Raw genomic sequence first — 15,000 nt, 5'->3', positions numbered from 1 at the left:
CAAAAATCCATGCCGATAGTTTTCCGGGTTGTGTCCGTTGCTGGAGCGGCTGAGACGGGGTCCTGTTTTCAATTATACAGTGATGAGATGCGGCCTCTAGTGGTTGAAATCAATGACAGCACGTCCTGTTTTGTTTAGAGGCACGAAACAACCGACCCGAGATTAAAATACTTCACGAAATGCCGCGCCACAGAGCGGCCATCCACATGTAGTTTTCCATTAAATTACATTATATTCGCCCGAATCGTTGTTAATGTACAAATGAACTGGAATATGAGCTTATTTCATTGACCGTTTGTCTGCGGTGGCTCTGTTGCAGTCCTTTATGAAGGCAATATAATAGATAGCTCTTTCTGTTTGCTCCGTTTAAACAGTGAACTTCAGACTTCTCTATGCCTGCAGTGTCATTCTTGACTTAAACTTTGGTCCATGTCGGTGCAATAAATAAACTGTTTTAGCCACGTTCGAGTGTTGAACGTGACGCGTCCGGAGTGTGTGTGATACCGGTGACTTCTCCTAGACTCAGTGCTGCTCTTTTAATTAGATTAAACAATCATTAAGTGTTCAAGAATAGAAGCAGTTAAAGTGTGAGAGTATACATTGTGCTGGTATAATTGTAATGCTATGGCCTTTGTGTATATATTTAAAGATGTGCATCTCTAAGCATGACTGCTGAAATAAAATGGTAACACTTTAAAATAAGAGTCCATTTGTAACATTAAGATTAATGAAAGCTGTGTAAGCATCGTTCCTTGTTAGAGTGTCGTAATTTCTACATTTACTATTACTATTATTATTATTATTACTATTATTATTATAACTACTACTATTATGGTTCAGTACTGTTTATTTTAAAATAAAGCACTATTTTAGTTTTAGTTCAGTATCCATTTTTAAAACTATCGGTTAATTAATCGGTATCGGCAAAATCCATTATCGGTCGACCTCTAATGATAGATAGATAGATAGATAGATAGATGATAGATAGATAGATAGATAGATAGATAGACGTGACATTTATGATAGATAGATAGATAGATAATAGATAGATAGATAATAGATAGATAATAGATAGATAGATAGATAAACATAACATTTATGATAGATAGATAGATAGATAGATAAACAAAACATAAATATTATGATAAATAGAGGTCGACCGATGTATCGGTTTTGCCGATTAATCGGCACCGATAGTTGATTGCTGGAACAATCGGTTATCGGCAAAAATCCATGCCGATAGTTTTCTGGGTTGCGTCCGTTGCTGGAGCGGCTGAGAAGGGTCTGTTTTCATTATACAGTGAGAGAGCGGCCTCTAGTGGTTGAAATCACTGACAGCACGTCCTGTTTGTTTAGAGCGAGAAACAACCGACCCGGATTTAAAATACTGCCGCGCCACAGAGCGCCATTCACATAGTTTTCCATTAAATTACATTATATTCGCCCGATATCTGTTAAGAACAAAATGAACTGTATATTGAGCATTTTCATTGAAACGTTTGTCTTTCTGTGGCTCTGCATTCTTCATTTATAGAGCTATAATATAGATAGCTCTTTCTGTTTGCTCCGTTTTTAAACAATGAACTTCAGACTTATCTATGCCTCATTGTTCATTCTTGAAGTCAGCTTGTGTCCATTCGGTGAATAAATAAACTGTTTTAGACCACTGTTCGAGTTGAACGTGACGCGTCTGGAGTGTGTGTGATACCGGTGACTTCTCCTAGACTCAGTGCTGCTCTTTTAGTTTGATTAAACAATCATTAAGTGTTCAAGAATAGAAGCAGTTAAAGTGTGAGAGTATACATTGTGCTGGTATAATTGTAATGCTATAGCCTTTGTGTATATATTTAAAGATGTGCATCTCTAAGCATGACTGCTGAAATAAAATGGTAACACTTTAAAATAAGAGTCCATTTGTAACATTAAGATTAATGAAAGCTGTGTAAGTATCGTTCCTTGTTAGAGTGTCGTAATTTCTACATTTACTAGGATTACTATTATTCATTATTATTACTATTATTATTATTACTACTAGTATGGTTCAGTACTGTTTTTTTTTTAAATAAAGCACTATTTTAGTTTTTCACCATCATCCGACCTCTAATGATAGATAGATAGATAGATAGATAGATAGATAGATAGATAGATAGATAGATAGATAGATAGATAAATAAACATGACATTTATCATAAACAGGACATTTATGCATAGATAGATAGATAGATAGATAGATAAAACATGCATAACTTAAATGTTTATATGTTGTTTTTTGGACACTATGTGGCTTTTTTTTCTGCATTAATCTGCATATTGATTGCATCATATGACACATTTTGGATGTTATAGGTATAGATAGATAGATAGATAGATAGACAGAATGAATATATATAGATAGATAGATAGATAGATAGATAGATAGATAGATAGATAGATAGATAGATGATAGATAGATAAATAAACATGACATTTATGATAGATAGATAGATAGATAGATAGATAGATAGATAAACATGACATTTATGATAGATAGATAGATAGATAGATAGATAGATGATAGATAAGATAGATGATCGATAGATAGATAAATAACCATGCCATTTATGATAGATCGGATAATAGATAGATAGATAGATAGAGCTAGATAGATAGATAGATAGATAGATAGATAGATAGATAGATAGATAGATAGATAGATAGATAGATAGATAGATAGATAGACAGAAGGATTATAGGTAGATAGATAGATAGATAGATAGATAGATAGATAGATAGATAGATAGATAGATAGATAGATAGATAGATAGATAGATAGAAACATGACATTTGTGATAGATAGATAGATAGATAGATAGATAGATAGATAGATAGTAGATAGATAGATAGATAGATAGATACATAAACAGGACATTTATGCTTAGATAGATAGATAGATAGATGATAGATAGATAGACTAATAAAAACAGGACATTTTAGATAGATAGATAGATAGATAGATAGATAGATAGATAGATAGATAGATAGATAGATGATAGATAGATAAATAAACATGACATTTATGATAGATAGATAGATAGATAGATAGATAGATATGATAAACATGACATTTATGATAGATAGATAGATAGATAGATAGATAGATAGATAGATGATCGATAGCTAGATAAATAAACATGACATTTATGATAGATTAGATAGATAGATAGCTAGATAGATAGTAGATAGATAGATAGATAGATAGATAGATCATGCATGATAGATAGTCTAGATAAATAAACCATGACATTATGATAGATCGATAGATAGATAGATAGATAGATAGATAGATAGATAGATAGATAAACATAACATTTATGATAGATAGATAGATAGATAGATAGATAGATAGATAGATAGATAGATAGATAGATAGATAGATAGATAGATAGATAGATAGATAGACAGACATGACATGACATGACATTTATGATAGATAGATAGATAGATAGATAGATAGATAGATAGATAGATAGATAGATAGATAGATAAATATATATATATATATATATAAAGAAAGACACATATAAAAAATAGACATAAAAATAAATATAGATAGAAAAATAAATATATATATAGATAGATAGATAGATAGATAGATAGATAGATAGATAGATAAACATGACATTTATGATAGATAGATAGATAGATAGATAGATAGATGATAGATAGATAGATAAACATGACATTTATGATAGATAGATAGATAGATAGATAGATAGATGATCTCACCTGACTCAGCTGCCAGCCATTGGCATCATGGGTAATGTAGGAGAGGTCAGGCGAGAGCTGAAAGAGAAGGTAAAGTGGTTGATCTGAGAAAGTTCAGTCAACAGTCAGTGGAAGACACAGTCAGACTGAAACCAGCCGTTTGAGAAGTTGGAAACTCATCTATCATTGCTTTCATCAAAACCAGACGTGGGGCGCAAAACGGTTCACCAAAGCACTCGATATCAACAAATCCATTCAAAAACAACACTGATACACACTTTCAAACAATCAGAGTAATAAACGCCTTTGTGCTTTTGTTCCTGATGAGAACATGTTAAATATGACAATGCAAATCTGTGTCAATACCAGATGTGAAACTCCGCGTTTCTTCCTCTTTGGAGATGAAACGCATCAGGCAGACTTACAGAGCCGCAGATCTCCCGTAATCCAGCGAGAGCCGCGTTTAATCCAGCGTCTCTTCAGAAAATCAAACGCTCATCTAATCAAACTCAGCTCACGGCCAGCTCAACTTCCTCTTCACAGGAGGAAGACACCAGCGCTGCTCTGTATTTCTCGCTCGAACCGTTTGTGTCAATAAGGAAGTTGAGTCGAGAAGGGTGTGAAAGTCAAATTCACACGTGCATGAAGGAAGCTCTTCTTTAACTGACAGACTCCGTCATCTGTGGCTTCATTCACACCGTTCTGATCAAACGCACTTCTGTTCACACACGCTTCACTTACGAACCAGACTGAGCTCGCTCCAGAACTCTGGGATCCAGATATATTACATACAGGGTTCCTACGGGGTTTGGAAAAGTATGGAATTTGAAGTTTGAATACATTAGGCTACTATTTTTATATTTTTAAGTCACTTGTGGTCATCAAGCCTGGGTTTATTTATCAAAATTGACTTATACACATTTTATATGTAAAATTTATTTATTATCAATGTTGGAAACGTGATACTTTTTCAGGATTCTTTAATGAATAAAACGTCTAAAGAAGAATAGCATTTATTTAAAATATTACTTTTGTAACAATTTACACTAGCATTCAAAAGCTTGAGGTCAGTATTTTTTTTATTTATTTTTTTGAAAGAAATTAGTTTTTAATTAAGCAAGGATTTGTTAAATTGAAACAGTAGTAGTAAAGATCGATATTGTTAGAGGACATCTCTATTTTGAATAAATACGGTTCTTTTTAACTTTTCATTTAGCAATGAACCCCCAAAAAGTATCGCAGGTTACAAAAGTAAATAAATAAAGCATTACAAATGTTTCCAATATTGATAATAAATCAGTATATTATAATGATTTCTGAAGGATCATGTGACACTGAAGACTTCAGTAATGATGCTGAAAATACAACTTTGATCACAGAAATAAATTATATTTTAAAGTATATTAAAATAGAAAAACATTATTTTAAATTGCAATAATATTTCACAATATTACAGTTTTTTTCTGTATTTTTTATCAAATAAATGCAGGCTTGATGAGCATAAGACACTTTCATAATGCTGCATTATTATCAAAAATGGTAATATAATGAAATCCTTTCATGTCACCATTTGCCCGCCTACACTTCACATAACAGGCCTGTAGGTGTCACTTGGGCTTCATTAATTATTGTTTTGTATACATTGTCATGTTAATTATAATTAAAATGCATTTTGTTTTATTGACCACAATATCATTGCTATTTTTCTGAGAGGGGCACTTTTGAATAATTGTGAAAACGTTTCACCTTCATTCATCTTCTGCACATAAATGAAGGCCAAATTTTAAACACTTCTTACAGTACCAGTCTTTTTTTATAGACCTTGAACTTGGCACATTTTGTCATCAGCCCATTTTGTGTCATGGTTTCTTTGCCGTCACAGAGGATGTGTTAAGTTGATATTAGAGGAAATAAAATAAGGGAAGCCAAATTTTGAGCAAGTAGATCTCTGTTGATTTCAATTCATGTGCATACATGCTCTCACTTTAATCATAGTGATGCACAAAGGAAATAGGTTATATAAAACTAGAAATTGTAATGCATAAGCATGCCAGAAATTCCCATGTGCATGTGAATAGTTTCTCAAGGGCATGCAAATTTTTTTTATTTTTTTTAAATTTATTTTTAGGGACTCTGTAGGTTGTCACTTTGAGAAAATCAATAAAAAAAAGAGAAAATAAATATATTTATTATTAAAATGAATCAAATGAAAAAAAAAAAAAAAAAAAAAAAATAAATATAATGATTTTAATTAATAATACACTGTCTGTTGTATGAAGAGGATATTTAATATATTTTAAATATTTTATATATTTAATAACATTTTTATGTAATTTTTAAATTGTTATGTTTAGTTTTCATTTTAATATAAAAAATTTAGATGTAATTAGATTTTATTAAATGTTTAAACTTTAGTAATTGTATGTGCTTTTATTCCGAACAGTTTGTTATACATTTAGTTAGTTGCCAATGTCACATTTATAATTTCTATTTAATCTTAAATTTTTCATTTTATTTTATTTCAGCTTCACTTTAATTAGTGAAAATGGTTTTTAATCATTTAAGTTAATAATATCAACACTGGCAATCACACGTAATTAAGCACTTTTGACCATCAACTGTCTGAAAGCTCACCACAAAAATCTGTTAGTAGAGACTTAATAAATAAATAAATGCGCGTCAGAGAGCATAATTCCTCTTCTAATCCATGACATGAGCAGATTATTCTGCACCATCTCTGTGACTGTGAGTTTCCAGTGTTTCTTATGCTCTTTGTTCATCTCAATCTCTCTGTAATGGACTTATTTTAGACAGTAGATCTTTAGATAGATGATGTACTCTCATACAGCATCACATCATCATAAACACACACACACACACACACACTGTACCCTGTGCATTGAGCTGCTTCCTGAGTTCTGTAATGGGAGCGACAGGTGCCTGATGTCACGCTGAACCATCCCGACCTAAAAACACACCAGACAGAGATGCACAGGTGCATTAGAAACGGCCTGCATGCATATTCAGAATTTATTGGGCCTCAAGCAAATAAAATGTTTAATCTCATTATTTGCCGGTTAATTAATCAGATTAATTGCAAATTAATTGCACATCAATTGGGGCTAAGAAATTACCCCCCAGAAGATCATTTTAAGTCACTGTTGTGTTAAATGAGAAATGCATTGAATTGACATTACAAAAAGCACATTTTGATTCAACATGGCATAAATAATGATAATAAAATAAACATGCATTTAAATATGACATAAAAAATATGAATATGAATCATCACTGTCTTAAAAAAAAAATCCCTCAAACATATACTCAAACCAATTCATTAAAAAGTGAATCTTTATAAAAATTAAAGAAAACACCAAATGACTCTTATGAATAAGTCACTGAATCACTGACTCACTCGGTTCGTTCAAAACGCTGATTCATTTCGAAATGAAGCTAGTGACTCTTTATGAAGATTCACTGAATCACTGACTCAAACAGCTAATTCCATCATAAACAAAGCAAATTGAATCACTGACTCACTCGGTTCATTCAAAACTGTGGATTCATTCATTCTGCGTGTTGTTCAGGAACGCTCAGTTCTGCTGTGGTTTTGATTGCAACTATTTTCATTGGTGAAATTGAGCAAAAAAAGACAATATTGCATTTGTTTATTGAACTGTTGTATAAAATAAGTATCACATTTGCAGTGGTGCAGATATTGAGGAAAAACAGCTCTCTTGCTCATGTGATATTGTTTAACTAGGCCTATATAATATGAAATAAATATAAGAGGGGCATTTTTTTAGGAAGATGTATATAATATACTGTAGCCAACATTTGAAGTGGATCAAAAAAGTTAATCAAAGTTGTCCTAAGACAAGAACGCATTTTGGTTTTATGTTTTAACTTAGAATTTGATCCACTTCATATGCTGACTACTGTATAAAAAGTGAGGAGTAGAAATTATTTAAAAGGGTCACATGATGTGATTTCATGTTTTATTTTGTCTTTGGAGTGTTACAAACAGTTCATGCATAGATGAGAATAAAGTTTTATTCTCGCTGTAGTATTGTTGTCGTGGAGGCGCTGTGTGTTTCCAAATATGGTAAGGGGCGTAACATTTCCGTCACACGCTTGACGTATTCGGCCAATCACAGCGCACTGGATAGCTGGCCAATCAGAGCACACTGCGTTTTTCAGAACGATGAGCTTTGTAAAAATTGACTCCAAATATACAAACTAATGTTTCTGGTTCTGGGATCTGATTGGTTGCCAACCTTGTTTTGGTGGGCGTGGCTCTCGCGGGCTCTGCGCGGAGGTTTCCACGAGCGCTCCTCGGTAACGGTGTTGACGTAGTAACAGCGTCCAGTTCCGGGGTCGCAGTACTGATCCCACAGCTGCAGCGTCTGCAGGGGCCGTTGACCCGGCAATGGCTTGGGAGGCTCCGCCCACTGCCGCTTCCCCTGCTCTGACAGGGAACTCTGGGAAATGTAGGCAGATGATGAGATCTGAGGAGAGAAACATGATGCAGCACGTAGCATTATTATTATTTCCCTTATTGCATTTATTAATATTTCAATACTTTTATTTTTCAATTAGATTTGATCTTTTTAGTTTCCAATTTAATTTTAGTAATTTTCTGTGCTTTTGCCATTTTATTTATTTTTAAACATTTCTATATAGTTTTATTTTTATTATTTTAAAGTTTGTAATTATAGTATTAAGCATCATTTCAGTTATTTCAGTTTCTAATTCTAATAAAAGTTTTTCATGTAATGTTTTGTATTTTGTTTAAATGTAATTTTGTTTCAATTACTAAAAACGATTGTTAGTAGTTGTAATTTTAGTACTTTTACTTCAATTTTATATATATTTATATAAGTACTAAAATTACAACTACTAACAATCATTTTTAGTAACTGAAATAAAATTGAAATGAAATAAAATACAAAACATTACATGAAAAACCTAAAAATTAGAAACTGAAATAACTAAAATAATACTAAATACTAAAATTACAAACTTACACTGATTGCATGGAATCTTATTTTATTTATTTATTTATTTAAATTTTCTAATTTCTAATTTTAATGTAATATTTCAACTTTTTTTTCAGTTTTATTTAAATGACCAAAAATGATTTCCAATAGTTTTAGTTTCAGTTTTAGTTTTAATAATTTTCGTACTTCAACTTATTTTCAGGTTTTTCGAGATTTTTTTTTTTTTTTTTAGTTTTAGTAACTCTTTTTTTTACAGCTTCAGTGATGATGAATTAGATGATTTGTAATAGTTTCAGTGAACAATAACTACACTGGTTCTATCACATTTCAGAACACAACGATGCATGAAATCAATCTCAGCGAGAGAGAGTTCAACCGTAAACGCTGATGTAATTCTGCTTTCAAAACATTGTTTTGTTTCAGCAACCCTCACTGAGCCAATCACGGGATTTAAAACCTGTTTAAAAAACAATTACTGCATTTCTGTTTCGGTTCATGCAATCATGATTTCTGATGCAATCCTCTTAGTGTGTGTCTAATTCGTGTATGTGAGACTAATTAGTACGTATGCAAGATTATCCAGGTTTAAAGGTGGACAGAGTTGAACTTGAGAGTGCATTTTGGGACTAAAAGGAAGCGTTGTGTGTCAGTGCGGTTGCAGACGTACATGCACTAAGTAAGAAAACAGCTTGAAGCCACAACTGTCAAGAGGAAGTGGCCTAAAACACAGACACGCATGACAATATGAACAATACAGAGAGAGAGAAGGAAGAAAAGCCATTAGAAGCCACTGAACAATAAAAAAGCAGAATGTAAAAGGTTTGCTGATGTCATTGAGTGCACTTAAAAGCTCTGACTGATGGATTAGGGTGCATTTTTGTGCTGTGAACAGAGGGATGTTTTCTGAGGTGATCGGGATTATATAACTCGTCTCTGTGAAGCCATATGTGAGCGGGACGATGCTTTGTTTGTTATTAGGATCACAAAAATGTTTAAATGTTACATTGTTAATCCGCTCTGCCTCATTAATGGCAAACTGATCGAGATGCCAATCAAATCAAAGTGGGCGGGGCTTGAATGTTCACAGAAACTGAATATGATGCTTGCATTTTAACAGCGAGTTTACACGACAGCTGCTAAACATTTAATATTTGGCAGGTGTTTTACAATAGAAATGTTCTTTATGGTTCTTTACGGAACTATTTAGACAAAAAAGGTTCTTCTATGGCATCGTGAAGCACCTTAAATCTGCTGCTAAAATGAAAGAGTATCAAGAGCTACTTTATAAATATCACGTGTGTAAGCGTTGGATTTGTCAGTGATGTTGTTGTCCTCTTTAGTTCAGACGGGATGTAGGACGGAGTGTGTGTGTGTGCGTGTATTTTATTGTAAGTATCTACTTTATATCGAGAGATGGTTACTGATCGGCTAGAGAAATCTTTTCTGGCATAGCGTGGCCACGGCTTTCAACGGGGATTGTATTTAAGGATCTACTGTATATCGAGAGATGGTTACTCGAGAACTTCTGTGAAATATGAGAGTGCTTGTTTTGTTTCCATATTGCCCAAAAACTAAATAAAACGAATATTACTGCCGTCCGTTTTACAAGAAAATACACTTTCAGTCTTTCCGCTTCAAATTTCACATTTAATTCAGTGTTATTTGCCATTTCTTTGTTAAATTGACTAGCCATGTCTGAGTGAAAATTATATCTGGTGTCTCAATAATTTTTGGTTTGACTTTTAGTGATATATTTGTCATTAATAAACCCATTTTTTATTCAATCTCATACATTTTCAACTAATTAAATATGGCTTGTTCCACAACATTTTAACCATTCATAGTTTTTTAACCTAAATAAACTTAATTGTTTTCAAAATAAACAGATTTGTGCTGATTCTGAGTTATTTGAATAAATGCATTTTGAAAATATGATTTTATGATTTAAATAAAATTAATTTTATAAATATTAAAATCATATTTTCAAAATGCTAAATATGCAAAATGCAAAATAATAATAATAAATATATATATATATATACGAAACTGAGTTCATTATTTTTAATTGAATGTATTTTATATGTCACCTGTATGTGTCCCTGCATGTGTCTGCGAGCGGCCGCGCTCATGTCCCACTGGCTGCAGGATTTAGTCGGGCTGCTGGGGCTCGGGTCCTGGTTCTGGTATGGGTTCTGGGGAAGGTAACTGGAGCTTTGGCTGCGGGCGATCGGGACGCCTGGAACCGAGAGGTGACCCGAGGGTGAGGCAGAATAACCGGAGAGGGGTAACGTCGGGAAACGTCCTTGCGCTGAGACTCTGCCGGCGTGTTTGTCCATCAAGGCACTGCTGAAGTTTAGGTTTTCCATGGAACGACAGAACTGCTTATCAGGCACTGAGAGGATCCACAGACAAAACAGGCTAATTAGACCTTAAAGAGACAGGTCATCTAGAAACTAAACGGGCTTCTAAGATTAATAGTAGTTATTAAGATTGATGTCGTTTGGAATTGGTGCTGGGAAAGATATATAATCAGAATAGAAACTATTACCTTTGTCAAGGTAATGCAAGGAATGTTGTGATTGGTTGTCAAGGCAGCCAATCAGAATTTAGCAGCCTGGTCTCTGATTGGCTGGAATTATGACATATTGTAACGTTGGGTTGTGTTGAGCAAGCTTGTTCCACAACTGACAAAATTTAGTGGTCGAACAATATATCGCCAAGGCCGATATATCAGCCGATATTTGGCATTTTTCAACTATTGGCAACGGCCGATACGTTTTTGTTAGTTCACTCAAAAACTTTAATTCTGTCATTAGTTACTCACCCTCATGTCGTTCCAAACCTGTAAGACCTTCGTTCATCTTCAGAACACAAATTAAGATATTTTTGATGAACTCCGAGAGCTCTCTGACCCTTCATAGACAGCAAGGATCCTAACACGATCATCGCACAGAAACACAGCAAGGACATCGTTAAAATAATCCACGTGACATCAGAGGATCAACTGTGATTGTACAAAGCTATGAGAATACTTTTGTGCGCACAGAAAACAAAATTTGTCAACTCCGCTTCACCCAATAGCGCCATTTTAGAGAGTATCGCATACGTAAACAAATATGTTTTGTCGAATAAATAAAATAAAAGAAAACAAATAGAATACCAAAAAGTATAGAGAAGCTAATGTTTAAAGAAAACAAGCAGTTAGTAAATGAATAGAGCGCAAGTCTAAAAGGGTTTAAAAAAATTAAGAATAGAATTAGAATAGAGAGTGTTAGAGTTAGAGGCTCAAATTAAGATGAAAGAGATGTGTTTTTAGCCGATTCTTGAAGATGGCTCATTACGGTTGATCCTCTGATGTCACATGGATTATTTTAACGATGTCCTTGCTACGTTTCTGTGCGATGATCGTGTTAGGATCCTTTCTGTCTATGAAGGATCAGAGAGCTCTTGGAGTTCATCAAAATATTTCTTAATTTGTGTTCTGAAGATGAATGAAAGTCTTACAGGTTTGGAACGACATGCTTACTTACTTATGCTTATTACCCCTACTGGTGCATAGGCCACTGACAAGGGTTCTCCAGACATTGGCGTCAGTTCCATCCTGTTTATTTATGATGCTGTCAAGGTATGTGAAGTAATTTCCTGCATCTGCTCCTGGGTTTGGGAAAGAAGGGCCAAGTCGTCCTCAAAGTCGAGGTCATGCAGTTGGTTCCATAGAGTCCACTGGATGCCGTTTCGCTTTTCCGCAGTGGATGTTTTCATGACCCAATTGACGGCCAGTCAGTAAAATTAACGTACCGGGATGAGTTCCACTCGAGAGACTGTTCCAGGATGATGCACAGAGTTGCGATCTGGTCCGTGCATCATCGATCTTTGCGAAAGCCAGCGTGTTGGTCTCGTAGCTGGGAGTCCTTCATCCTTTCCAGCAGAATCCTGTTAAAAACCTTCCCTGGGATGGATAGTAGTATAATCCCTGTACAGTCAAACAGGAGCCCAAGTTGCCTTCCTTTGGTATCTTAATGAGATAACCCTCTTTCCATTCCCTTTTGGGCACTTGTTCTTCTTCCCAGATCTTCTTAAAAAGGGGATGTAGCATCTCTGCTGTAGTCTCTGTGTCAGCCTTTGATGCCTCTGCTGCAGGTCCTACTGCCTTACCGCGTTTCAATTTTATAATGGCTTTACAGATTTCTTCCTTTGTTGGTGCACTACAGTCTACTGGCAAATCTCTATCTGCTGATTGGATATCTGGTGGGTCCTGTGGACATCTTCTCTTCTGTCCTTCATTCTTATATATCTGTTTTGCTTCCTTGTCTTTTACTGGTCTGCATACAAGTCTTCATGCTTCTATTTCTGGCTGCTTCTTCTACATAGTTTGTTTTATCTACCTTTATACTTTTCTTGACACTCTTGTTTGCTTGTGTACATTGTTCTCTGTACGTGTGTGCCTGTTGTTTATTCCAGCTTTCTTCTCTTTTCTATGTTCTATTTTCTTCAAAGAGTCTTCCGAGATCCACTCTTTGTCATTGTACTTTAGCGAGCCCAAGACTTCTTGGCAGGTTTTCTTCATCGCCTCATTTACCGTCTACCGTTTCCTATTCATTTGTTCTTGCAGGACTTGTTCGCGAGTGTCTTTTTACACTCCTCCAGTTTGGTTGAATCCCTCAGAAGTGCTGTGTTGAATCTATATCTACGATTTGACTCCCGTGTCCAATTTCCCTTAAGTTTCAGCTTTACACGTGCGACAAGGAGATGGTGGACTGAAGCAACATCAGCGACTCGGCACATCTCCTTGTTGGCGTTTCTGTAGCAAGATCTTTTTTCACGGGGAGGGGTTGCTAGCCCTTCGCTCAACCCTCCTTCTTTTACATCTAGGCTTGGGCCCGTCAATGTCAGAATGACATGAAGGTGAGTAATTAATAACAGAATATTAATTTTTGGGTGAACTAATCCTTTAATGTAACACTCCATGAAAGTGAACAAAACAGTACCGACCCCAAACTTGAATGGTAGTGTATTTATAAAGATGAGATCTACCTGAGCCGTGTGTTTGCATGCAGGGTGTGAGAGAACCTCGTGGAATCATCTTGAAGTTCTCAGATGCTGATTGGCTGGAGGGCAGCGAGGGGCAGAACTGGCTGATTGGCAGCTCAATGACGTACGTTGCCGGCACATATATAGGTTTGACCTTCGCGCCGACCCCGATCCTTCGCGCCTGCCACCAGTCCGCATTGGTCTTCTTCAGCAGCAGAAAGCGCTCCCCCTCGTGTATGGAGACCAGATGGCCATCGGTAGCACGGTACGAGTAATCATACTGAGCCTCCAGAACCACAGTGCTGCTCAGCCTGGACCCCGAGATCACGGTTCCACGGCGCCAGCTTCCCGACAGCATGGTTCCTCTCAGAGACACACGGAGGGTGATCGTTGGTCAAGGACACCACCGGAGCGAGACGACACGAGAGCCATGATCTGAAACAGAAAGGCTTGTTACACTCACAATATAATATACTGATATTATGCCAGTAATCACAGAAATGTAGCATTGCATCACTTGCTCATCAATGGATCCTTTTTGTTTGTTTGTTTGTTGTAACATATGCAAGTAACAATTCATCTCAGCACACCTGACGGCAATCGGCGTAGGAGACAAAGACCAAAAAGGTCAAAACTGAAAAACAAAAATAAATGCCGCACACTAACAAACTATGCAAAAAGTATCATTTATAATCAACGTCTAATCAAAAAATTACTTATTAGTCCTATACCAAATGGTAATTATCAGTGTGGTAATTGTGCTCAGTGCAATAATACATCTTTAAACTTTATCACCTATGGGCATGAACAATGAAGTACCATTTAATGTGGTGTTATAATGCATGTGGGTTTGTGTGTGTGTGTTTGGGTGTATATGTGTATATATGTATAGGTTTGGTTTTTTTGAGTCGATGATGTCACTCAAAAAAATGCTGGGTTAAATACAACCCAGCGCTGGGTAAAATATGGACAAAGCCAGCGACTGGGTTGTTTTGACCCAACGGTTGGGTTACTACCCAGAAGACTGGGTTAAACATTTAACCCAACTGTTAGTTGAAAACAACCCAGTCGCTGGGTTTGTCCTTATTTTACCCAGTGCTGGGTTGTATTTAACCCAGCATTTTTTGAGTGTACCCATTCTGTGTTGTTATTAATCCATGGTCCTTTTGCAGAAATTGTTCACAATTTATTTTTAAATGTGGTTTAGTCTGTAATTACGTGTTTG

At 35.3% G+C, this 15,000-nt stretch overlaps 1 protein-coding gene across 2 annotated transcripts in view; it reads right to left on the bottom strand.

The window, feature by feature from the left end:
- Positions 1–15,000, bottom strand: part of LOC109055045 (rho GTPase-activating protein 15-like) — a 37,142-nt gene that overhangs the window by 21,600 nt on the left and 542 nt on the right. For both annotated transcript variants that reach the window (XM_042726703.1, XM_042726702.1), the window contains exons 2-6: positions 13,779–14,210; positions 10,832–11,136; positions 8,022–8,252; positions 6,636–6,710; positions 3,766–3,822 (exon numbers count right to left, since the gene is read on the bottom strand). In XM_042726703.1, the coding sequence (XP_042582637.1) occupies positions 3,766–3,822; positions 6,636–6,710; positions 8,022–8,252; positions 10,832–11,136; positions 13,779–14,133 (1,023 nt within the window). In that variant the 5' untranslated portion in view covers positions 14,134–14,210. The remainder of the gene's footprint in view (positions 1–3,765; positions 3,823–6,635; positions 6,711–8,021; positions 8,253–10,831; positions 11,137–13,778; positions 14,211–15,000) is intronic.

This window comes from Cyprinus carpio, chromosome B6 (assembly GCF_018340385.1).
Source record: "Cyprinus carpio isolate SPL01 chromosome B6, ASM1834038v1, whole genome shotgun sequence".
NCBI classification, from domain to species: Eukaryota; Metazoa; Chordata; class Actinopteri; order Cypriniformes; family Cyprinidae; genus Cyprinus; species Cyprinus carpio.
This window is presented reverse-complemented; position numbering and strand designations above follow the sequence as displayed.